The 23,647-nt window shown below is 45.7% G+C and overlaps 2 protein-coding genes across 3 annotated transcripts; one reads left to right on the plus strand and one right to left on the minus strand.

Moving 5' to 3' along the window:
- Positions 1–849: 849 nt before the first annotated feature.
- On the plus strand, positions 850–4,861 carry AVPI1 (arginine vasopressin induced 1). Its single transcript, XM_089509652.1, has 3 exons — positions 850–1,090; positions 3,155–3,515; positions 4,705–4,861. Exons 1-3 carry the CDS (start codon positions 967–969, stop codon positions 4,859–4,861), a joined length of 642 nt encoding a protein of 213 aa, XP_089365778.1. The 5' UTR covers positions 850–966.
- Positions 4,445–20,714, minus strand: PI4K2A (phosphatidylinositol 4-kinase type 2 alpha). 2 transcript variants are annotated; one of them, XM_089509650.1, is made up of 9 exons: positions 20,214–20,714; positions 12,185–12,385; positions 10,575–10,706; positions 10,333–10,486; positions 9,738–9,799; positions 9,224–9,326; positions 8,907–9,040; positions 8,645–8,704; positions 4,445–8,519 (listed from the first exon to the last, which is right to left on the minus strand). In XM_089509650.1, the coding sequence occupies exons 1-9, from the start codon at positions 20,673–20,675 to the stop codon at positions 8,358–8,360; spliced, it is 1,470 nt and encodes a 489-aa protein (XP_089365776.1). In that variant the 5' UTR covers positions 20,676–20,714; the 3' UTR covers positions 4,445–8,357. The 2 variants fall into 2 exon arrangements, with proteins under 2 accessions (XP_089365776.1, XP_089365775.1); XM_089509649.1 differs by having other exon boundaries at positions 8,856–9,040.
- Between the last annotated feature and the right edge of the window lie 2,933 nt (positions 20,715–23,647).

The raw sequence follows: 23,647 nt of genomic DNA on the forward strand, positions 1-23,647 counted from the left end.
TCCAAGTGGACCACAAGTTGAACATGAGTCAACAGTGTGATGCGGCAGCTAAAAAGGCCAATGCGATTTTAGGCTGCATCAATAAAAGTATAGTGTCTAGATCAAGAGAAGTAATAGTCCCACTGTATTCTGCTCTGGTCAGGCCCCACCTGGAATATTGTGTCCAGTTCTGGGCGCCACAATTCAAAAAGGACATTGAGAAACTGGAGCGTGTCCAAAGGAGGGCGACAAAAATGGTGAAGGGTCTGGAGACCATGCCCTATGAGGAACGACTTAGGGAGCTGGGGATGTTTAGCCTGGAGAAGAGAAGGTTAAGGGGTGATATGGTAGCCCTGTTTAAATACTTGAAGGCATGTCATATTGAGGAGGGAGAATGCTTGTTTTCTGCTGCTCCAGAGACTAGGACCCAGAGCAATGGATGCAAGCTCCAGGAAAAGAGATTCCACCTCAACATTAGGAGGAACTTCATGACAGTAAGGGCTGTTCGACAGTGGAAGACACTCCCTTGGAGTGTAGTGGAGTCTCCTTCCTTGGAGGTCTTTAAGCAGAGGCTGGATGGCCATCTGTCACAGGGAGTGCTTTGATTGAGAGTTCCTGCATGGCAGAATAAAGACTGGATGGCCCTTGCGGGCTCTTCCAACTCTATGATTCTAAATCTTGCGAGAGCCACCCATTTCCTGTCAGGGAGAGGAAGAAGGCAACTACGGAAGCCCCGCCCTTCTGCTGTTGCCAGGGTGACGCCCCTCTGACGTCAAGGCCCCGTCCTGCCACGCGCTCCCTCCCACGAAGGGCTCCGCAGCCCCGCCCCCTTGCCCTCCCCTGATTGGCTCCCTGCTTATCTCCGGAGTTCGGATTTAGAACTCTGGCGTTAAGGCTTCCAAGGGATCTGATTGGCTGAGATGACCGGGGTCCGGTCTCTTCAATGGGCCAAAGAAGGCGGCTCTCCTCCTCGGCGTGAGCCTCTGAATGACCGGCAAGAAGAGGCCGGAGGAGCAGCAGCCCCAGAGACCCCCCGCCAGACGCACCGCCCTGGAGGCCCCCCGGGAGCCCCGCGAGGAGACCCGGCCGCAGGCAGCACAGAGGCCTCCAGGTCTGTGGCAAGAGGGGCGGTCAGGGGGCGAGGGGATCTTGCCTTAGCCTGGGAAATCAGGGCGCAAAAGGATGTTAGTCTAGGAAATCAAGGTGCAAGGGCATCTTGTCTTAGTCTGGGATATCATCAGGATTCAAGGGGATCTTGCCTTAGTCCAGAAATCAGGGTGCAAAGGATCTTGTCTTAGTCTGGGAAATCAGGATATAAAGGGATCTTAGTTTGGGAAATCGGGGTGCAAGGGGATCTTGTCCTAAACCCTAGAAATCAGGGTGCATAGGGATCTCATCTTAGTCTGGAAAATGAGGGTGCAAAGGGATCGTCTTAGCCTGAGAAATCATTGTGCAAAGAGATCTTGTAGCAATGAAGAAAGCAATGGTCAAGCTGGTAGCATGGGCTTTGGTAGACTGGAGCCGACTTCCTCAGGTGCATGAGGCGTAGTGGAGAGCCCAAAGGACTCTCATGCACCCCAGGAAGCTGGCTCCAGTCTACCAAAGCCCACGCTACCAGCTTGCTTTCAGTTAGTCTCCCAGGTGCCACCAGATCCCTCTGCAGACTGTGCTTCCTGTTTGTTTGTTTCTTTGGCACATCTTCCCTGAAGTTCCAAACAATTCAGAGGTGGAAGACTTGGCTGACAAGAGGGCATTGACTTCAATCCCTCAGTGAAACTCAGTATCCTAGATAGATTTTTAGATAACTGTTATTGCATATTAATAATAATATAGAGGATCTGAATGTCACATATATTGAAGAGACCCCTGTAAGGTAGGTTAGACCGAGAGAATATGAGTCATGGTCACAGAATGATCTTTTTGCTGAGCAAAAAGGACTGAAAGCTAAGACTTCCAGGGGTTGAGCACTGCCATTCCTTCTACATATGTAGTTCCACCACACTGGGACTGAGAGAAACATAACATCTGCAGTGACATTTTTGGTAGTAATTCTAATGATTCATCTTTAGGTATCGTGAACTAAAGGCATCCCCCGTTTATGAGCAAGCAAGAAAGGGCTGATTAGATCACCCTACAGACTAAGGGCTAAGTTTCTAGTTGGAGTTGAGAGGCCAGGGACATGAGAGGTATTTCTAGAATAGTTTGCATCACCCACTTTTCCTGAGACCCTCTTTCAACAGGTAGATTCCCCAGGCTTCTGATTAGGAAGTTGCTGCTGTTGCTTGACTTTTTAGTCTTGCCTAAAAGGAGATGAAAGAAGTCTTAAGTCCAGGTGGATTTCTGAATGCAAGTATGTGATCTGTTGCCCCATTATGGCTCCACCCCTGGCACTCTGCCCAGCTTGGGTGGGACAGGCACACATGGCAGGGCTAGCGTCACCCTTTTGGCCTGCGGCTGTTTTCCTATAGCTCCTCCCTCCTACTGGCACAAACACACCGGCATTTTGGCAAGTAGTGGCCTGACTCAATCCTCTCCTAGAACCTTCCCTAACCTGGTAACTGCCAGGTGTGTTGGACCACCAGTGCCATTAGCTGCAGCAAGCATGGCAAAGCACTATATATAGTGTGCTACATCTAACTACTGACAGCAGCTGTGCGCACTTTGCGGTTCTGCAGATGTTGCCAGACTACAATTCTAGCATCCCTCACCATTACCTACATAGGGCTACATAGGGCTGGCACAGAGTTGCCCACCTCTCAATCTACAGTCAGGGTAGGCAGTGTTGTCCCTTGTATGTTTTTGGACCTCAATTTACATAAACCATTATCAGTGGCTGTGCTGAATAGAGCTGATGGGGGCTGTAGCCCTACTTCCCCAAGCCCCAAATATATTCAAGGACAGAATTGTCCAGGCCCGATCTCAAGGAAGAACTGAGATTAGGGGTCATGAATCATAAATCCTGATGTCATATCAGAATCTGTCTTGTTCTGTGGGATGCGAGGATTCAGTTTTAGCAGTGGGCTGCGAGTGCGGTTAAGGCTATGGAATAACAATGAGTTGGACTTCTGCTTTTGGTTGGAAAAGTACACATTAAAGTGGGGAAATTGGAGGGATGGCAGGAGTGCAAGAACCATTTCCCATTCTGCTGCTCACTTCACTTTCTCCTCCTCCCCAGAACCACCTCCAGCTCAAGCATGGAGGGACCCCAACACCATGGGTACACCAGCCTCTATAGCCTGTGATCTGCCACAGCATCAGACCCCCAAATCCCGCACTCGCAAGAGAGCATCTGCCAATATCTTTCAGGGGGTGGATCTATGGCAGTTGCGCCGTCTCTTCCACAGCAGTGGGGATACAGAGGCAGAGGAGCGGGCTCAACTTGTCTGGGAGTGTGCAGAGAACAGGTGCATTACTCAGGCTTTGCAACAACTCCACAGAAGGCAGAGGAAACGGAGGCTGCAATCCCACCTGAGGCCTCCTTCGGAAAAAGACAGCACTACCAGACTCCTAGAATTACAACATTTCAGTCGTTTACGGTATGATTTCCACTGTAACAATATCATGCTGTTTCCCAAGTATTAAGTACAAGTGTGCAGAATCCTTTTGCACTCCAGATCTTGTCCTTTAGTGTTGGTGTGGGGTCATGGACCACCCATGTTTCTATGTGTGCATGCACATATTCGGTGCATGAGTTTTAGACTGATCCATCTCCTATTGGAGCCTATTTTCTCAATTCTTTCACCTAGCAGCCTATAATGAACTATGTAATACATTTATGCTCCTTACAAATATTCAGCAAATGCAATTACATAGCAGGTACTTGTGGAAATTAGGAGTATTCTACCCTAACACTGATCAAGTTATGCTGGCTGCTGTTTTTCTGGGCCCAATCTGTAGTTCCATTTTCAGCTTTTATAAAGCCCTAAACAGCACAACCAGGTTATCAGAAGGGTTTTCTGCACCCATACAAACTTGCCCAAGCCTTCTCTTTGGTCCCCCAGTGAGGCTAATGGGTATCTTTTCATTGGTGGCCCCACACACTTGAAACTCCCTACCCAAGGAGTTTGGGTATGGCTTTTGTCATTTTTATTCCAGCTGACATTTGATAAATGTGCTGTGCTTGTGAAATTTTCTTTTAGTTGCTGGTACGTAAATGGATGGATGGTTTCCACCATTAACTGGCATTTTGGAGCAATCTCACCTATAGTGCATGTATAGAACCAGATAAAAAAGGCAGTGTTTGGACCAACCCTAATCAGCACAGGCAACTGTAAGCGACAATGGGAGTTACAGTCCAACATCTGGGAGTCCAGCAGGTTTAGAATTGTCAACCTAAGGTTTTAATTTAGAAACAAAACTGGAGCCTTTAATGACACAGAAACAGACATAAAATGTGGGGGTAAGATGCAGTTTTTTTGTAGCTCTTGCTTTCCTGCACTCTAATGATTAACAGAAGCAGAATATATTTATGAAGTATATATTTAATCTTTATGGCTTACATAAGCCAGTAGAATGTAACTGCTTAGTGTGGCAGGAAAGAACCAGTGTTTCTTTCTAAATACAAGAATGTTGAATGCAGGATCAGCCTCAGCTATGTACTCTTCTTCCCCCTCTCCCCATCCCAAACTCAATTTTTAAAAAGATATTGTCCCCTTATTCTTTGTATTCTTGTCCATTTTCCAGAGGAGAAAACATTTCTTAATAGATGCCTTTTCTCTCCTGCAGGATTGAAGACTGTACCACATCTTGCACTGATCTTGATAAGAGCAGCAATCATGAGGAGACAGAGGATGCTGATCGAACTGGCCATTATGCTGCTTCCCAGTACAGGAAAAAAAGAGGAATGGGAGCTACAGGCTACCTCCACCGCCTCCACCGGTGAGCAACTAAACCCAGACCTCACACCAATACATACAACTGTCACTATATGGGGGCAGGAGAAGTCTGAAATTCAGCTCTGCTGTTTAACAAGTTCCAGCTGGAAGAGAATCTTTGAGACAAGATTAGCTCTCCTCCTTTGAGTTCGGTCATGGCAGAGAAAATTGAAATCAGCCCTCTTTACCTCAGTCACTTCCAATTGTTCAGACTTGACCACAGCCTGCTCTGTCAAAGCACAAACACTACAGCTACTGACTGCAAACAGCCACATGTAATAAATCGTATGTGTGTATATACATATTCCTTCTCTGAAGGTACTTTTATATGACTAAAAGAACTCTGATAGATCTGGCCAGACTTGTGTATTTCAAGGTCACATACCCCAGTCTGCTGTTTCTCAAAAACCTAGAGAAATTGAAGACCATTAACTTCCCCTTCTGTTGGATTTCTCTCTCCCACCATTAGTACTCACAGGCAGACGGCACTGTGATTCTAGATAGTGGTCAGTTTATTGTGGATGGTAGATATTCTTCGTGGATTTATCTAATTTCCTTTTTTAGGTGTAGCTATTTTATCCTTGAGAGATCCAGCATGGTGTAGTGGTTTGACTATGACTCTAGAGACCAGGGTACAAAAGCCCACTCAGCCATAGAAACCCACTGGGTGACCTTGGGAAAGTCACACACTCTCTGTCTCAGAAGAAGGCAAGGACAAACCTCCTCTAAATAAATTCTGCCAAGAAAAGCCCGTGACAGGGTCACCATAGTTCTTTCCTTCCAACATTTGGCACCAGAGATGGAAGGCTTGTACACATGTTGCACTCACCTTCTGTTACACAAGTGCCCCCTCCCTTTCCCCCTAATACTGCAAGGTCATTCCAACCTGTGCACAAGTTAACAGTAAGGTGGCAAAAGGATAAATGTGCCATCATTTCCCAGGTCTGATTGGTTTGACAATAGCTCCCTTATCACCACTGCTAGAGGACTGGCTGTTCTGGCTGACAAGAAGTTAGCTTAGTGTCCACTTCTGCTGTGCAGACTTTCATCAACATTTCTGAAACCTGAAAATCTGAAAGAGTTCTGAGAAGAAGCAAAAAGCATGGGAGGCTCCAGTGACAGTCTTGTACTGAAGAACGAAACACCTGTCCTAGGTGCAGTAGCTCCCTCACACAACAATATGGTTTCACAACCAGCTACGTAATTAGTGTAGAAGTTCAGCAACGTATTTTCACTAAATGTATATATTTAATGTTGCCAGAACAGAAATGTGAACATTAACAGGGAAAAGCAACTGTAAACACTGTGTTAAATATCACTTCTAAGCTGGTTCACTCATAAATTAGAATACATGATTTGCTTTCCTAACAGCTATAAAAACTAAAAAAAGGAAGTAGTTTATCTACCAGCAGCCAGCCCCTGGCACAGGGCAGCTTTCCTGATTAGGCTTCACAATACAAATTAGACAAAAAAGAGGGACTTTCAACCAGATTACATATCACGGGTTAACTAGAACTGTTACACCAGCAGTAGGGAAAGTGTGAGCTTATGTGTAGTTTTTGACTACAACTATCATCATTGTTTGCTATTCATTAGCTGGCTAGGACTAATGGTAGTTCCCCTCCAACAAAATCTGGAAGCTCACACTTCCCCAGCCTGTGCTACACCTGAGTCCTTTCCAGGTGTGTTCTACCACAACTCCCATAAGCACCCAGCCAGCTCACCTGATTAATTTGGCTAATAGTGAATGAAGGACACCATATTGGGGAAAGCTGGTCTATCCTATGAGGTAAGATTGAAAGTGCATGGCAAGCAGAGCAGTTGTATATAAAGGCACAATTGTAACTGGCGCAGCACAATGGGGACTGAGGTTAGAGCATTTAGCTCTTTTTAACTCTAGCAGGCATAAAAACACACAGGAAACTGGCTCTGCAACTGCAGACCTGTTATGAAGATACTTGCATTGATTTAAATATATTACATACATTTCTACAGTGCATAAGAACAATACATTTCAGTTCAGGCTGGCAAAAAGGGAAAGTATCCCCTAGCGCCAAGTACAGCAGCTTCAGCCTGGCACCACAGGCATAGAGCAGAGAATCCTCTCTCCAGCCAGGAACAACAGGAGAAGGCAGGCCACACCTACCAGGTGCAGGGCGCTACTTGGAACAGGAAGGAAGCTGGACTGAGCTTGGCACAAGACTTCTCCCTAGCAGGCTTGATCAGCAGCTACATTAGCAGCTCCCAAGAAGAAACCAGGACACTTCAGATGAGAAGTTGACAACTTAAGATGCGAAGTTCTTGTTACCAGGGATTTAGCATGGCAGTCTACAGAAAAGCAGAAGTCATCATACCATTCCACTGTACACAAGGCATAGCCTCAGTATGATCCTTGTAACCAGTACTGCCTGCTAAAGAGTGGCAGACAATGTAGTGAGGGCATCTCCCCAATGGCAGCAGGCAACACTCAGACTCTTTCCCTCCACGATTGTCAGTGCTCATACTCAGCTGAAGGAAGGCATCCAGCTCAAGAGAGACAGAACTGCCTCTAGCAAAAGCCTCGCCTCACCCACACTCTGCTCCACCATGTCTCTAAAACAGAGTGACATCTATTATTTGCTCTAGGGACCATAGTAGGTGGGTGTAAAGTGCTAGCCCAAGGTAACCATACTAGGATATACATCTTCCTCTTGCTTGCTCTCAGACTATGTGGAGCGTGACTGTATGCACATGGGATGAATAATTTAAAACCAAATTAAAACCTACTGCTTGAGGCCCTTACTCCCTGCTGCATAAAGAAAGGAAAACAGCAGTTTGACTCTCCCATCTTATGGTCCTCTGCAGAACCCTACTCCCCCAGTATTACCTACTACCTCCAAAAAGACAGAAGCTACTATAACAGGCAATATCCCAACCCTTAAGCTCTCCCCTCTGGCCAAGCTGGATCTCTCCAGATGTAGGCAGTTATGACCACATTCCCTACAGATGTCTCCAAAACACACATCACTAGGAACATCTCTGTAGGACCAAGGGTAACAGAGTAAGCCTAGTGGGGTCTTCTCAGGATGAACTAGAGGGTGTACTAAAGGAGGAAGGAGTTTCAAGTCTGGCATTTGCACATAGAGCAGTAACACTTCCATCCCACTTGAAATCATCCCCTTGTCACCAGCCTTCTGGGACAGGACACTGCATGTGCTCCACCCAGATGGATATTTGAGGGACAGCATGAAACTAGAAGGGCACTGCATGCAGGCACCTGCTGGAAGATGCTGCCATGCTCAGGATGGGGAGCAAACCGGCCCACAGCAAGAAAGGAGTAGCAGTCGGTCTGAATGAAGCTCCCTCCCTTTCTGTGGGAAGTGTGCAGAGTGATGCTGACTGGAGGGCCTGCTCACATCTCCTGCTGGCTCCAGCATTGCTGGCTCAGTCTGGAGGATTGGTCACCCGCAGTCAAGTAACACTCCCCACCCAGTCAGGTTTCTCGGTGAGTGCAAAGGGCAACTGCTACCACCAGGAAAAGAAGGGTTTGCGGCTCTGGAAGCTTTGTGTGTAGGACTCGCTGGCAGAACGTTGGTGGGAGCGAGCTGTTTCGACAATGACCGGGGGCATCTGGACTAGGTGTAGGGGACTCTTCCCATCTTTCAAGGCCTGTGTCAAGTTCAGAATCTAGGAAGAGAAGTGGTGAAACTCAGTGCTAGGATCCCATAAGCGGCCAGCTGTAAACAGGAGCAAGGCAGCTCCTATCCCACCAAGCACAGATCCCATCCCGCCAGTACGACCAAATGGCATACCTGACCACGCATGACAGCAATCTGTTTGTGGAACTGGCCTCTGTCAAAACCTGGATCTTTCTACAAAAGGAACAAAGGGAGATGGACAAACCCAGTTAAGGCAATGGTTGAACCTAGATAATCTCTCTTCTGCCACATGGGAAGGAGTACATGCTGTTTCCCCAGGGTTCCCTCCTTCCACACTGACATCACACATAAATAGCATGCTCACAAGATGAAGTAGTGGCACCACAGATGTACTTGCCCTGGTGGCTGTGGTTACCTTGAAGAGTTCATAGAGATCTTCTTCAAGATCCTTGACAAAATTTGGGTCTGTAATCTTTGGCAGGATCAAGTCCTTGATCTCCTGGGAGAAGGGTACTTTGGCCTGGGGCAGCCATGCCCAATAGAAAGGGTCTAGGGGTGAGAAGAATACAGAAAGCAAGTATTAGACTCACAAACCAGACTAGTCACAAGGGCAGGATGCCAGGAGGGATATGTTGGGCTCCAAATGGAGACACCAGATGGTTGAGACCTTGAAGAAGACAACTCAGGTCAAGGAACAAATGTGTATCAAGTAACTGCTCGGGACATACTTACATGCCCTCCAAGAATCTGGATGTTTGAGAGGAAAAGCCAGGCCATTGTCAATAGCAGCCAGTTTAATGACAGGCTCTTTCACCAATACCCACTCTTCTGAGTCCTGAAGAGAAAGGGAAGAATGTTAAGCCAAGAAAAGGCACTACTCTGGTTACAAAGGTCAGTTCCAGAAGATTCACAGCATTGCAGCCACATGCCAGCAAGTACTTCTCCTGCGTTCACTGGCATGGTGTCAGCATTGTTTGTATATCTGCTCATAATTGTTCACATGGATTCATCGGACTTTACTAGGAACTTTTACCAGACCATTAGTGAGTTGTAGAATGGCTTCTAAGAGATACAACTACTGTAGATCTAAACACAGTGCTGTCTGCCATATTGTTGGTCAATGTCTTTAATGGACACTGAACATGACTGTTCTTTGCCTGGCCTTCACTGCCTGCTGCTGCAGTCATGCACCACAGATTTCAAATTGAATTGTCACAGAAGTAGCCCAGCTCTGGATCCCACTTACCCGCACACTTGTGCTGTCCAGAGGGCAATCATACTTGATCAGCCAGTTGTCATTACCCCTGTCTGTAAAGAGACAAAAATGTACAAATGGAAGGAAACGAAATAGTTAATTCCAATATACTATTGGTAACCATTGGTAACAAACTACATAGCATAGTGAAGGGGAAAGGAGTGGGGGCAAAAACAACAACACTTCACTGGAATATGCACCCTAGCAGCTTATAGTTATTTCTGTCTCACAGCACCTGCTACTGCAGAGCTGGGACAAACCTAATGCTGGCAATTTAATCATCACTCCTCATTTGTCTTGCCACAAAGAATAATTTCTGACACAAAACAAAGCTGTTTGACAGTGGAACATGACCCCTCGGAGTGTGCTGGAGTCTCCTTCTCTGGAGATTTTTAAACAGAGGCCAGATGGCTATCTCTCAGGGGTGCTTTGATTCTATATTCCTGCATGGCCAGAGGTTGGACTGGATGGCCCTTGTGATCTCTTCCAACTCTCTGATTCTATAAAAACATAAAGACAAGCTACTGCTAGTCTTACTTTATGTCAGGTAGGGGCTGGAGGAACAACAACTAAGCGCAGAACCTACCAGTGTTACGAATGATGTAGTCCAGCACCACTAGTCTCTCAAACTGCAGCAGCAATTGGCGGTTAGTATTATCTGGAAGAGGCTCAGCCTCAAATCGACGCAGCCAATAATCTGCATCCTTGTAACCTTCCACAAAAAGCTGAAAGGAGCCCACCTGAAAGCAAGGATCAGGTAAATTAAATGAAGTGAGACATGGCACAGTGGCACCAGACACTCTTAAATATCTTAGGAAAATGGCCTACCTTTGGAGGTAGCCCAATTCGATGAAATCTCTGCCCAACTTTTGGCACTTTCTCCAGAGCCAGACGTTTGCCCCGGGACTTCACTCTATCAATGGCGCTATAGTTAAATGTTTCACTGGCCAAATATACCACCTGTGGGTGTAGGGAAGAGATTACTCAAATGCATAATTCATAAGCAATGCTTTCTTTCTTTCTTGCATGCATGTATTTGCAGAAGGTGCATTGCATAAACCTAAACATATCCAAACCTGTCTGCTTTTAACAAGCTTTGCACTATCTAGTACTGAGGTAGAATACAGACGTCCTGAAAAATCTCAAAAGTTATTAAAAGACCAATCTCAAATTACCCTCTTATAATTGTTATGCAAACTACCTCCTTCTTTTTGAAAAGATGCCTGTTTCTTTCCCACTGTCTAGTTATGTTATTCTGTTCTGCCTCTCCAGTTACATGCAATTCCTATCTGAAAATGTTTAGCCAAAAATCAAGTATGGAACACAAAATCCAGAAAGTGCAATTGAGCACACTGATGAAAACGGTTACCTGACATATTCTAGTAATGTAATCTTTGTTAAAAGCTACACCCAATTGCTTCCTGCCTATTCTGTGTGCACAGATACTGTATTGCACTGTACTTGCTTTAATCCAAATCAAAACACCAAAACCAGGAGGGCAAAACCAGGAGCAAAGATTAGAATCCACAGGTGTGCTAGTGCTGGGATAAGAGACAAGGGCAGTAGTTGGGTTGAAAGCAGAGATGAAGAAATGTAGAGGAGCTTGAGCCCAATTTTCAATCCTGCTTCCCCAGTAAGCCATACTTCTGCATTCTTACAGCTGAAAATTGCTCAAAACCACAACCAAGATTACACAGGAATTCACCAGTGGTCCCCACTTCTTGTTTTTCTCAGCTGACTTTTGGTAAAATAAGCAGGTTTGGAGGAGGAGGTTTCAAGGCAAAATATTAGTTTAGGGATCATTTTTCATCTGATTTTTTTTAATGCATGGTGTCTGGTGCTTCAGGGAGCTCATGGTGGGTTTGGGATGACCACAAAAAAAGGGACTATGGGGGCTACACATGGCCTATGGGTTGCATTTTCCCCACTGGTAGTGCAGTGGTTAAATGCTGGTATTACAACCTCAACGTGGGGGGTTCAATCCACAGGGTTCCAGGTTGACTCAGCCTCCCATCTATTCATAGATCTAGTAAAATGAGTCCCCATCTTGTTGGGGACAACTGGCTAACACATTGCAAACTGTTTAGAGTGCACTTAGTTAACTATGAAGCAGTACAGAAATGTAAAGTGCTGCTGTTGATGATGCTGCTACACTCCTGACGTAAAGGGACAGATAGAAGACAGTTCCTGTACTCTGGTAAATAAGGAACATTCATATTCCAAAGATGAAGAACTTTTGGCTGCCATGTCTATCACTGAACTGTAGGTAAATGTTTCACTGGCCAAATACACTACAAATACAGCTCTTCTCAGCCAACATGGCCAGAGATGGTGGGAGTTGTAGCTCTATAACATCTAGTAGGGCTACAGATTCCCCATCTGTGTCATATAAGAGGAAAAAGTAGTCTCTGTTTTATGTATCTTTATCTCAGGCTCACCTTTGTACGGGGAACAATGTTCAGTTCCAGCTTCTGGTCCACAAGGCTAGCACCTGCCTCAGACAAATATCCCTGGTTGAGGACAAGGCAGTCCCTTCCAAAACAGCAAGGGCAGCAAAGTTTTTGCAGCCACTTTGTCCATTTTGGGTTTAGTTGCCCATAGGGTTCTTCATTCTTGGGTTTGAATACACCAATGATTTTCTAAAAAGGACAAAAGATAGAGATTGGTTAGTCCAAGCTGGGCAAGGCAAAAATGACCACACACACATGACCTTCCTAACCTTGCATGGCTCTTCGCAAATATGTTAATGTAGAGAAAGAATGGACTCAAGTGACTTTTCTGCAAGGGGTTAAAATGTTTACTAGAATATTTACTTCTTTTTATGACACTGACACCATTCAAAGGAGGTTTGTAGCCTCACTGCTGAAAAGAGTGACCACTAGTGAGAGATGAATCCAGGTGCCAAAAAAAAAAAAAAGGCTACTGTGACCAGCCAAAGCATTCTGAACTTATCCAGGTCCTGGAACTGCCTAAGATGCACCTCATGGCAATGTGGTTGGAGATGCGCTAGGAAGTTTCACTTCTTCTTTCTGTCCAAAGAGGGCAACCAGCCTTGAGAAAGAAAATGACACAGAATGTTATTTGAAGTCCCAGGAGAAACTGTATTTAAATTAAAGCCCCAGGCATGACCATCGCCCATCAAAAAGCAGTTTCTTTCAATCTTTCCAAACTATGATCCCTTTCTAAGTAATCTTTTCAGCAAAGAATCACACACAAGAACTACTATAGCCTTTCCCATTCTAGAATCCTCTTCTTCAGTCCCAGGAAAGATTGCCCTTAACATTCTCTACAGCATGGATGGTTAGTCACCATCTCCCTTGTCAACATCACTTCAGCAAGATACTCAGTCACAAGCCTAGGACTAGGGAATCCCAGAAAGGAAGTAGAGCATAAAAGGGCCACATAGAGGCAAAGGTGCTTCCCACCTACTCCTGTTTCTCTGCTTGATCATGTGAAGCTGGATCACAAACTTAAATTTTATGCTGGCATATGAGCTGACTTCACCATCATGAAATTATCAGAGACTGAATATTGCACTATGGAGATTGAATGCTGCACTATGGAGGTTAAGGCTTTAGTCTCCACTGAGCCATGAAACCCATAGGGTCAGTCATTTTCTTGCAAGCTCACCTACCCTGCAAGTTTATCACAAAGATAAAGTGGGAAGGAGGAAAGTCATGCTTGCTATCTCAAGCTCACTGAAGTAAAAGTTGGATATAGCTGTGATTAATAAGTAATCATACATGTGGTTTGCTGCACACAGAATAGCGACTTTCCTCAGCCTTGTGCCCTGTAGTATTAGCACTACAGTTTCAAGAATTTCTGACTGCCAGCCTTGTTGGCTGAGGCTGATGGGAACTGAAGTGTTAAATATCTGGTACACGCCACTACAGACTGGATCATCCTGGTAATGCATTGCCAGGAGGCCCACAATTCTGTGTGGCTAAGTTTGCATCAGGTAAGGCAGGGGTGGACAAAATACCTCAAACTCAATTTCTGTTACTACAACTCCCATCAGCCCTAGCAAACATAGCCAATATTAATGGATGCTAGGAAATGTAGTTCAATTACATCTGGACAGCACACTTTGCTTACCCCGATCTATGATACCAGATCTTGCAACCAATATTTACTACATGAGTATCATTTTGACAGCATACCAGGTTTTGTGGGTACTGTTGAACCCATGGAAAAATATCCAGGTTACTTTTTCTAAATCCGGGCCAGGCAACTGTGGCCCTCCAGATGTTTTGCACTACAATTCCCATAATCATGATTGGCTATGCTGGGCTGATGGCAACAACAGACCAGAAGAAGATGGAAGGCCAGTTACTCCTTCCTGTTCTACAGGCCTGAAAATAAAGCACAGCAAACTGAACTTCAGCTGTTAACTCCAGATGATTCCAGCCTCTCCATGCATTATGCTCTGAAATCACAATCTTCTGTTCACAGCTTTGTAATTAATAATCACCACCTTTCTGCACAAAGAACAAATGGGGAAAGTAAGCAAAGAGTGCACATTTTGGTCTAGTTATAGATGCCAAATTGTAACGGAAAACAGTGTTTTAACACATTTCACTTGATAGCACCATGGTCCGCAGCCAAGTATGAGGTAGGAGTTTTAAAGATAGAAGCACTGTGACTTCTCTGGGGAAACACATGTATATATTTATATGAACCAGCCAGGTCCCCAATCCCCTTATGTTCACATTCACCCAAGACCTAGGTCAGACCTATGTTCTGGAGGAGAATGTCATACCTCATTTCTGGAGATGGGGCAGGAATTACCCTAACAATCTACTAGTATATCTTTAATCTTGCCTGATCTCACAGTCAAACAAGTATGGTGACTGCTCTCCCATCCATGAGGAGCAACACATGTGAGAAAGCCAGGGCTTCCATCTTGACAATACAGTGCACCACATTTCCCTCCAGTTCCTGCCTTTCCAGTCCCATGGAAAACCCTTCTTTTCCATCCTTCCTTCTCCCTTAGGATCTTCCCTGCCACTAAGCACCACACATCCCTCCAGTTCCTTCCTTCTCAATCGAATGTTAAAACCTTCTCCTAACCTAAGTTTTGACATCCATGGGTCATATCAAAATCCATGGTTTTCACCCTAAAACCTTTCCTCAACTTGTACACAAGTATATATGGTAGTCCTGATACCAGGATCTAACCTGCAAAATTCTGGTTACAAGGGCTCTGTTTAATTCTCCAAATAATATTAGGAGAAGTACTACTGTTGCATCAGTCCATCTGCTGCTTTCTGCCTACCTAGGGCAGCAGCACAAAGGGCAGTCTGACTCATCAGAGCCAGCAGCATCTCCCATGAGTCCAACTAAGAAAAGGAAGTGAATTCAAAGATAGAACTAGACAGGAACAAGAGACTGGTTTGCTAGTGCAAGAAATAAGACTCAGATGAAGCGTGATTTCATACAATCAACACACAAGACTGAAAAAGGGGAAGTTAAATTAATCTAGTTGGTTATGGTGGTCACAAGGAAAGCCACACGACTATGCACAGTGCCAGCCCACATACAGGCATGGAGAATGCAGTACAGCTGACCAGAACTGCACTTCTTGTCATTCCATGTACAATGTCATAGGAATTCCCCTTTCTCTTATTCCCAAAACAGGACAAAAGCACAAAGAGTCTAATTCAGATGCCAAGTCCCTGCAGGGACAGAGATAGAAGCAGTGATCCAGTGAAACAAAGCCTCAGAAACATTCTCCAAGAAAACAGAATGAAATGTACAAGAACCTGGAATTCAAAATCTCTTCCACCTGAGTGGAAAGCGGATGCCTTCCAGTTGTTCTGAACTACAAGTATGAGAATCCTTGCCTTCTGCCTGTGATCTTGAGGCTTATGGGAGTTGTAGTCCAAAGCTAAATGGTAAAGATTGCTTACACTTGCCTTGGGCACATATAAAGATAATGGCATGCATCTCATCTTTCTCAGGTCATGCTTCTCCACACCTGCTATAAAAAACTTCCAGAGACATCAATCCAAGTATATCCCTAGGGAACCAGTTCCCCTGCCCATGTGCTCTTATTACCTGGGCAATTTAACACAATTTTATCATTCTTATTATGCCCTTTATATTTACATACTATTTCTAGTATGCATAGTACTTATATACTTCCTGTCCCATGAAGCCTGCCAGCTAAAATAGCCTCACAGCAGTAGATCTACCATTCTTTATAGAAATTTTAATCCTTCCTCTAAGAAGCTAGGTTTCAAAAAGGTAGAATTACATTTTTAAGATCAGAGGTGGGAATTGTGTAGCTGGACTGTAACTCCTAGCATTTCTACACATAGGCTATGTCAGCGAAGGCTCTTGCCAGTTGCAGCCCAATAGCATCTGGAGGGCTACATGATTCCCAGCCCTGTCTACCAGCAACATCTTTTAAATGGAAGGGAGACTACCAAGAGGAGAACGTGGTGTTATTTGAACATAGGTTGGGTAAATATTAGCAGTGTTGGCTTGAAATTCTTCATAGGGCAAAGGGTGGAATAGGTGAGCTGATTATGAAAGGTCTTCCATCAGCCTGTTCTCAAGATCTGTCTGCAAAGAAGACATGTCTGGTTCTTTCAGTTTTCCTTTCTAAACAAACTCTTCACTATCCCAAGTTCTTACCAGGTTCCTCAGACTTTAAACTCTAAGAACAAAGAGCTTCTAAGACCTAACAGGCTTTATTCAAATTGCCTAAAAGTTAAAGGAGCACATGATTAGGAAAGGAAGTTGAACAGCTGCTCCCAGAGTCCAACCGTCATTCTCCTCCAAAAGGCCTTTTCTGCCTTATAAATTTACACAGCCTTTGCATTAGCAAATACTGTACACACACAAAACTGACTAAATCTACCCAGCTCTTCCTTTAATGGGGTCATATTTAAATTAGCCAGATTTCCTCTGCCACTTGTAAACTGGGGCCACTAGTCAGAAGCACTATTAGTTGGGGAACATTTTATAAAAAAGCACCCTGACATTAACTGAGCAATTCCAGAGAATCTATATACCAAACTCAACTAACACTGGGATGATTGCAAGGAATTCATCATTTCTGTCCACAGTATCCTTGTGTCCATCTAATTCTTCTATGTACATGTTCCGTTCCTAAAATTATGTGGTGCCGCCAAGGAGCACCCTGAATCAGTATCATAACATTGTACAACACAGACCAACTGCCTATTTCTTCAAGGCCAAAAAGCAAGAGACCCTGCTGTTATGGGATCCATTCATTACCAAGACTAGGGGGACAAAAGGAGTGTCAAGAGTGGCTGGCAATCTATACACATTCTGCCACCGAAACAGTTGAACCTGGATAGTTCTTCAGGACTGGATATCAGCACCTATGCTAACTTTAAGCCAGTTTCTGAAAACAGACAATCCCCACATTCAAGAAGCATTTTAACATGCCAAGTGCTGTTGTCCTCCTGACTGGAAAAGTAGGGCTGAAGCTTCTGGTTTCAGTTTTCAAGTGGAAATTCCACAATACCATAGCATTCTGTTTGCTGAGCATCTTTAAATGCAATATACAAGCCATATTGTTATGCAGCAGTTTTGCCATCTCAGTCTCTGTGTCCTGTTTTATAAGAGCATCATGTTTCCCATTTAACAATACTTAACTGCTGCCATAACATTCTGTTCTGTTTATGAGTAAGGCTTAGTAATTGGTTATTCCTCTTAGGTAACAGAGGCACACCTGAGACATAAACTGTACTTTAGGAACTGTAGAAAGCAAGCACTTGCATCTCAATCTGAAAAGATAGAGGGAAAGGCATATGATCCTAAGTCAAAACAAAACTGAGGAAAGGTTGAGGCTGGAGTCTCACAGCATTTGATAGCTGGCAGGCCAACCTGTCCGCAGGCAGGCCACAGAACTGAGCATCAATATTAAAAGAAACCACAGTACTTACTATATAAATGGCTTTCATGAGTTCAAAGCAGTGAATGTGCATTATTAGTTATACTCCTTATAACAACCTTTAAGGCAAGGTAATGCTGTCCTACCATACATTGCAGATACGTGAAGAGTAAGGCCAAAGGTGCATCTTCACTGCAGAAATAATGCCGCCTAAGACCACTTTAAGTTTCATGGCTCCATACTATGGAATCCTGGGGTTTATAGTTTCACAAGATTCTTTAGCCTGCTCTGCCAAAAGAGTGCAGGTGGCTCACCAAACTACAAATCCCAGGATTTCTGTAGGAAAAAGCCACGGTAGTTAAAAGTGGTGTCAAATTGCATTATTTCTACAGTGTAGATGCGCCCTCATAGACTCTCTGCCAAAGAACAAATCTACAAATCCCAGGTTTCTGTAGGAGGGAACCATGACATTTAAAGAGGTGTCAAAAGGCATTATTTCTACAGTGTAGATGGACCCTAAAACACAATGGCTGGCTTAAGCCCACCTTCCTCCTTCAGGGCAGAGGGGAAGTTCCAGGCAGGGATTTCCAGAAGAGCCACCACCCTGAAGCACCATGAAAAGCTTCCACTTGCCAAGGCTCAGCATGGGGCTAATTCAGGGTGACCAGATGTCCTCCTTTTCCCGGATATGTCCTACATTTCAGCCTTCTGTCCAAGTGGGGTTCTAAAATGCCCTCCATTTAGAGTATGACTAAGAGGTATGAATGTACATTTCTATGACTCTATTTTAAGCTTTTATTTGGTCATGTCCTCCCTTTCAGCATTCTGTCCAGGAGGAATTCCAAAATATCTTCCATCTGGACCATCACCAAGAAGCACACATTTACATTTATATCAGTGTTTTTAGCTTTTATTTGGTCCTGTTCAACATTTCAACCTCCTGTCTAGGAGGAATTCCACAATGTCCTTCTCCATTTGGAGCAGGACTAAGAACCATGAATTTACATTTCTGTCAGTGCTTTTAGCGCCACCCTATGAAATCCTGGGATTTGTAGTTTCACAAGCCTCTTTAGCCTGCCCTGCCAATAAGAGTGCAGGTGTTTTGCCTCCTCACAATCTCTGCATGGTGCTTCCTAAGAGCATCATGATGCCCATTTAACAATACTCAACTGCAGCCATAACATTCTGTTCTATTTCATGAGTAAGGCCTAGTAGGAGTTTTTTCGTGGGTTTTCAAGCTAAGAGACCGTGTTTTAGAAGAGGTTTTCCCTGACGTTTCACCAGCATCTGTGACTGGTATCTTCAGAGATTGCTGGCATGGAACTGAGTGGGGTATATATACTGTGTGACCTTTGTTTGAGAGGAAGTGGTTTGCATGCTAATCTGTGTGTTTATCTGCTGTTGAATGCCAAGGCCTCAGGGTGTCCATTTAATTAGTGATCCATTGTCTGCTGGGAAACCGCCCTGACCCCGGGTGGTTTTCATTTGCACTTGCTGGGTCTTGACTTTGGTGTTTTTCAGGACTGGTAGCCTGACTTTGTTTACTTTAAGGGTTTCTTCTTTCCTGTTGAAGTTGTCTAGGTGTTTGTGGATTTCAATGGCTTCCCTGTGCATTCTGATCTGATCTTTTATGGTCCAGGATTTTGGTGTTTTGAAGCAGCATTTTATGCCCAGGATGGTTTAGAACGTGTTCTGCTACTGCTGATTTTTCTGAATGACCCAGTCTGCAGTGTCTCTCACGTTCCTTGATTTGTGTTTGGACACTGCGTTTGGTGGTCTACAAATATACATAGGGGCCACCTACACAGGGGCCAGCAGACAATGGATCACTGCACTCCTCCCTCCATGTTTGCAGCACTGACCTTTGTGGATCTGATTATTCACAGATTTTATTAATGTGTTCTCTCTAGGAATATGTAGGTCCTCCAGCGCAACTCAATGGTCAGTTTTAATCAAAAGCCCCACCGAAGGAACTTGAGATTCCTAGAGAGAACGCTCCACTAGGCATCTGTAGCTCCTCCAGTGCAATGCCATGGTCAATGTCTGGCAGATGTTGACCACAGAGATTCCTAGAGAGGTGTTCTCTCAGGTAAAAACATATGTGTTTTTGTTATTTGTGGCTTTTCCCACATTCACAGGGATCCTGTGCCCCTAACCCCAGCGGAGCGTAATTAAATAGCCACCCTGAGGCCTTGCCATTCAACAAGAGAACAACACACAGATTAACATGCAAATTGCCTCCTCTCAGCCAACAGTATACATACTCCACCCTCTTCCATGCCAGCATGCTCTGAAGATGACAGCCACAGCTGCTGGCAAGACATCAGGAAGAAACTCTTCCAGAACGTGGCCTCACAGCCCAAAAGGCCACCAAAAGCATGGATGCCAGCCATGAAAGCCTTCAACATCACATCGCCTGGATCAGTGGTGCCCAGACTGTGCTCCTTTAGGGCTTTTGGACTTCATCTCCCAGAATCCCTGGCTATTGGCCGACATGGCTGAGGCTTCTGGGAGCTGAAGTCCAAACCCCTCTCTTAAAGGGGCAGAGCCTGGGACCACTGCTGGCCTAGAGGGAACTCGGGGACTCCCTTGACGCTCACCCCTTGAGGGTCCTTGACGAAGTAGCTGCCGCTGGAGCCCTGGTAGATGCGCTCCGGGTAGATGCCCCTCTCGCTCGCCTGCTCCGCCAGCCGCACCACCTCCGCGAAGTCGGGGTCCTCGGGGAAATCGTTGCGGGGCTCCCGCGCCCCCGCCAAGCCCGCCCCGGCCTGAGCTTGAGGGGGGACCTGGGTCCCTCCGGAGGCTCCGCCTGCCGCAGCCCCGGCCCCGGCCCCAGCTGGCCCTCCTCGGGCTCCTCGCTCCGCCGCGCCGGCGCCCCGGTCCAACAGGGGCTGTCGCTCCCGGTCGCGGCCACCTGCCGGGGAGCCCGGCGGGGAAGGGCAGGAACAAGGGGCGGGACAAGGGGCGGCCGGGCAAGGCGGGGAGCGCACAGCGGAGCCGGGGAGGCCGTAACCCGGCGCCGGGCCTCGCTCCGGAGAGACCAGCGGGCTCGTTTCGTCCATGGCGCCGGCGCCCCTTCAGACGCTGCTGCTGCTGCTGCTGCTGCTGCTCCTCTTCTTCTGCTTGCGCGCGCGCAGACCAGGTCCCTGATGCTCTCGCTCTCTCTCAGACTCCTTTCGCGTCACCTGACACACCGGCCGCACGCGCCGCTTCCGCCACATCTCCGCCGGCCAATCACAGCGCGGGCCACGCCCTCTCTGTCGACAACAGCGCCCGCCCACCTCCACTGGCCAATCACAGCGCGGCCGCGCCCCCTCTCTCGACAACAGCGCCCCGCCATCTCCGCTGCCCATTCGCAGCGCTCGCCCCGCCCACTCCAGGAAATGTCTTCTCGTGGCCACGCCCCTTTCGTAGTGCCCCCCCCCGCCACGCCCCTCTAGTCTTTAGAGCCCAGTCATCCTCGCAAAGTGTCATTTCTTCCCCTTCCACACACAGGGACGGCCTTATGGGTATTTCGGACCTTTTGTGTGTTGGACTGTGACCACACTTTAAGTACCACGTCACACGTGCCTGACTGTAAGGCTGAGTTGTCATCGCCTGGAGGTACTAAAACAAAGGACAGTACAGTGCTTGTCCATAGGGAAATATAGGGGAACACTTCTCCATAGGGATATATAAGGGAACACTTCTCCATAGGGAAACATAGGGGGACACTTCTCCATAGGGGGAAAAGGGGAACACTTCTCCATAGGGAAACATAGGGGGACACTTCTCCATAGGGAAATATAGGGGAACACTTCTTCATAGGGAAATATAAGGGAACACTTCTCCATAGGGAAACATAGGAGAATACTTGTCCATAGGGGGAAAAGGGGAACACTTCTCCATAGGGAAACATAGGGGGACACTTCTCCATAGGGAAACATAGGGGAACACTTCTCCATAGGGAAATATAGGGGAACACTTCTCCATAGGGAAACAAAGGAGAATACTTGACCGTAGGGGGGAAAGGGGAACACTTCTCCATAGGGAAACATAGGGGAACACTTCTCCATAGGGAAACATAGGAGAATACTTGTCCATAGGGGGAAAAGGGGAACACTTCTCCATAGGGAAACATAGGGAGACACTTCTCCATAGGGAAACATAGGGGAACACTTCTCCATAGGGAAATATAGGGGAACACTTCTCCATAGGGAAATATAGGGGAACACTTCTCCATAGGGAAACAAAGGAGAATACTTGTCCGTAGGGGGGAAAGGGGAACACTTCTCCATAGGGAAACATAGGGGAACACTTCTCCATAGGGAAACATAGGAGAATACTTGTCCATAGGGGGGAAAGGGGGAACACTTCTCCATAGGGAAATATAGGGGAACACTTCTCCATAGGGAAACATAGGAGAATACTTGTCCATAGGGGGAAAAGGGGAACACTTGTTCATAGGGAAATATTGAGGATACTTGCCCTTGGGGAAACACAGGAGAATAACTGTCCATAGGGAAATATAAGAGAACACTTGCCCATGGGGACACATGAGAGTATACTTGTCCATAGGTATACATAGGAAAATACTTGCCCATAGGGAAATATATGTTTCCTTATGGACAAGTGTTCTATATTTCCTATGGGCAAGTATTCTCCTGTGTTAGTCCATGGGCACGTATTAAATGTTTCCCTATGGGCAAGTATGGTTTCTCCATGGACACGTCTTCCCTAATGTTTCCCTATGGGCAAGTACTATCATTTGTTTTAGTACTTCCCATCATCTCCATCATCATTATTATCACTTATTTATATAGTGCCAGCCATGTACCCAGAGCTTTATAATTACAGCATAAAACAGAAATAAGAAGACTAGTCATGGATAGGGCAGCTATGAAAGAACTAAAGAAGACCCTGAAAAGTAAAGATACACAAATAAGCACTGAAGTCAGAATCGTTCAGGCCATTGCATTCCCTGTCAAATGTAGGGGTGCAAAATCTGGACAGTAAAGGAAGCAGACAGAAAGAAAATCCGTTCATTTGAGATGTGGTGCTGGAGAAGAGTGCTGAGGATCCCATGGACGGCCAAAAAGACAAACAAATGGGTCCTAGAACAGATCAGGCCAGAAATCTCCTTGAAAGCCAGATGGATGGCTCAATCAGGGGGGCCACAGGCATGGATCATGCGGAGGATAGGGGTCTTTTGGAGGTGTCTCATCCACAGGGTTTCCATGAGTGGGAATCTTGAGGGCAGCCAATGGCAAACAACAGATTCCAATAATATAAAATACTAACATGCAATAAACACAATGCAGAAAACAGCAAATTAGTCCATACAGATAATAAAATATACTAAAGATAAAAAGAATTAATCAGAAATTCCAAAAGTTTCAGAAAACAACATTTTCAGTTTGGATTTATAAACCACAAGGGAAGGAATAGTCCACAAGTTTACAGGGAGGCAATTCCAGAAGTAAGGAGGAAAAGGAGGAAGAAGCTGAATCGTCTCATTAAATATCTCTTAGCAACCCATCCCTCTAAAAGAAACATCACACATCTCTACTATCTGCACCGCTTGTCAATGTGTAAAAGGATCTTGTAGCACCTTTCAAACAAAGTGGGGGAAAAAGAAGCTGGTATCCTGAGCTTTGGTAGAGTTGAGCCTGCTTCCTCAGATGTAAAGGGTGGGGTGGCGAGTCCAAAAACAGACCTATATAAACTGGTTGTGTGTGGGAATGTCATTTGAAATTCAAAGCTGTGGGTATGGAGATGAGGTGGTAAGTTCAGTTTTAACAATGGTTGCTGGGGGACAAAGAGAAGAGGAAAGACCTTGCCTAAAGCCAAGAATGAGTATTACAATGCAGTGCTGGAACCAGAGAGGATACTAACACCACTACAGTGCTACCTCGGGTTACGAATTTAATTCGTTCCGCGGCGCCGTTCGTAACCCGATAAATTTCGCAACCCGAAAAGGTGCTGGAAAGCCGCTGGAAAGCCGCTAGCCGCGCTTCCGATTTGAATTTCGCGCCGAAACGCGCCGAAATGATTT

This window comes from Sceloporus occidentalis, unplaced genomic scaffold (assembly GCF_023333645.1).
Source record: "Sceloporus occidentalis isolate IW3139 unplaced genomic scaffold, rSceOcc1.0.p SCAF_2, whole genome shotgun sequence".
Lineage (NCBI taxonomy): Eukaryota > Metazoa > Chordata > Lepidosauria > Squamata > Phrynosomatidae > Sceloporus > Sceloporus occidentalis.

Excerpts from the sequence above, each read along its gene's own strand:
- AVPI1 (XM_089509652.1), top strand. The coding sequence starts at position 967 with ATGACCGGCAAGAAGAGGCCGGAGGAGCAGCAGCCCCAGAGACCCCCC. Across the intron at positions 1,091-3,154 it reads GGCAGCACAGAGGCCTCCAG|AACCACCTCCAGCTCAAGCA; the intron begins GTCTGTGGCAAG and ends CCTCCTCCCCAG. Across the intron at positions 3,516-4,704 it reads CAACATTTCAGTCGTTTACG|GATTGAAGACTGTACCACAT; the intron begins GTATGATTTCCA and ends TCTCTCCTGCAG.
- PI4K2A (XM_089509649.1), bottom strand. The coding sequence starts at position 20,675 with ATGGACGAAACGAGCCCGCTGGTCTCTCCGGAGCGAGGCCCGGCGCCG. Across the intron at positions 10,707-12,184 it reads ACATTGTTCCCCGTACAAAG|GTGGTATATTTGGCCAGTGA; the intron begins GTGAGCCTGAGA and ends CTACACCCACAG. Across the intron at positions 9,327-9,737 it reads TGGACAGCACAAGTGTGCGG|GACTCAGAAGAGTGGGTATT; the intron begins GTAAGTGGGATC and ends CTTTCTCTTCAG.